General features: G+C 45.9%; 1 protein-coding gene across 1 annotated transcript; it reads left to right on the forward strand.

Annotated features, from left to right (window-relative positions):
• The first annotated feature begins 997 nt into the window (after positions 1-997).
• Positions 998-1,471, forward strand: LOC145400758 (uncharacterized). The gene has a single exon (XM_080273197.1). The coding sequence runs from the start codon at positions 998-1,000 to the stop codon at positions 1,469-1,471; it is 474 nt and encodes a 157-aa protein (XP_080129323.1).
• The last annotated feature ends 279 nt before the right edge of the window (positions 1,472-1,750 follow it).

The raw sequence follows: 1,750 nt of genomic DNA on the forward strand, positions 1-1,750 counted from the left end.
TGCCAGAAATGTGTTTAAATCCAGGGATTGTACAAAATGTCTGAGACAGATGTGAAATTACTTAACGACCATAAAGTAATACGGCATACAGCAAAGTTGACAAGTTTGTCAGGAATGTGCCGAAAGCTGTAGAATGTATAGTATGTGATAGCCTGTACATAAGTTAGTTATAAGAATCGTAATGATACGTTCGTGTGTGCAGTATCAGATAGTGTTATCACCCTTTACGTGGTAACATGCCATAAACGACAAAGGTGTTGTTGGGTGGTTGAGTGGGGACGGTGTATGAGGAAGGAAGGGTGGGGGTGGCGGACCAGCAAGGTGATGTCGAGGGGTAATGGAAGGACGGGTGTTCACTCACGCAGCAACACCCGTCTACCAGAGATCGAGAGCTGAACGTGTGGATCAATCAGTTTTAGAGAACCACGCGCAAGCAGACATGGAGCAATACTGCAATGGTGACTATGCAGATATGCACCTGACAGTGGGTGAAGCTAGGGGTAATGCTGTGGCAGCAGTACGGCTGTACATGGAACGTTATCCGAACCGCAGAGTGCCACACTGGCTAACATTTCTCGCAGTTGATCGTCGTATACGTGAGACTGGTACCGTTCGTCAACGTGCAATTCCGGGTGACAGAGGACGACCACGGGACATTCACATGGACAACATGGAGGACCAGATACTACAAATGATTGAGGATGATCTTGAAATAAGTACTCGACAGATTGCTCATGCTCTGCAGCTGCCAGTGGTGACAGTGTGGCGGACTCTACATCAACATCATCTACATCCATACCACCATCAGAAAGTACAAGTTTTAACTGATGTGGACTATCTTCCAAGGATGCAGTTTTGCCAGTGACTGTTAAGGAGGCATGCTGAAAACTGTCAATTTCCAGCACTTGTGCTATTTACTGATGACGCAACATTCGGGAGAGATGGCACCATTAATTTACATAACCGGCATACTTGGTCTGGTGACAACCCACATGTAATGGCTCGACGAGGTCATCAGGTACGATTTACGATCAATGTATGGGCAGGCATTATTGGTGACTATCTGATTGGTCCATACCTTCTACCCCAGCGGCTGAATGGTGCAACATACAGACGTTTTCTTGAGGACACACTACCACTGCTGCTGGAGGATGTGCCCATTGGAATACGGAGAAGGATGTGGTTTCAGCATGATGGTGCTCCGGCCCATTATTGGCATATTACAAGGGATTACTTAAATGATGTGTTTCCTGGACGATGGATTGGGCGAGGCGGCCCAGTGTCATGGCCACCTCGGTCTCCTGACATCACTCCCCTGGACTTTTACCTGTGGGGTCACATTAAAAGCGAAGTGTACGCTACAGACATTCCAAACTGTGAGGAATTGTGGCGCCGTGTGGAGGACAGCGTGGCACGTGTACGAAACAATCCTGGGGTCTTCGAACGTGTGCATCAGTCACTTCTGCGATGAGCTGCAGCGTGCAATGAGCAAGGAGGGCGGAATTTTGAACATTTACTGTAAATGTTATTGTCATACTGGAAATACTGTTTTATTTTTGTCAATACATCACGTTGTCCTTGTTAAATGTTTCATTTACGAGCAATTCCCGAAGTCAAAAACATTCAAGCAGACCTGTTAGATGCTGTAACTCGAAAACTATTGAGATTTGCTAATATGGTCATTTAGTAATTTACATTCACTTATGTCAGGAATACATCCCCTGATTTTCGGCACATATTTCTGGAACAC

Source organism: Coenobita brevimanus, chromosome 53 (genome assembly GCF_032717465.1).
Source record: "Coenobita brevimanus isolate Jiangsu-jjx chromosome 53, ASM3271746v2, whole genome shotgun sequence".
NCBI lineage: Eukaryota > Metazoa > Arthropoda > Malacostraca > Decapoda > Coenobitidae > Coenobita > Coenobita brevimanus.

Excerpts from the sequence above, each read along its gene's own strand:
- LOC145400758 (XM_080273197.1), top strand. The coding sequence starts at position 998 with ATGGCTCGACGAGGTCATCAGGTACGATTTACGATCAATGTATGGGCA.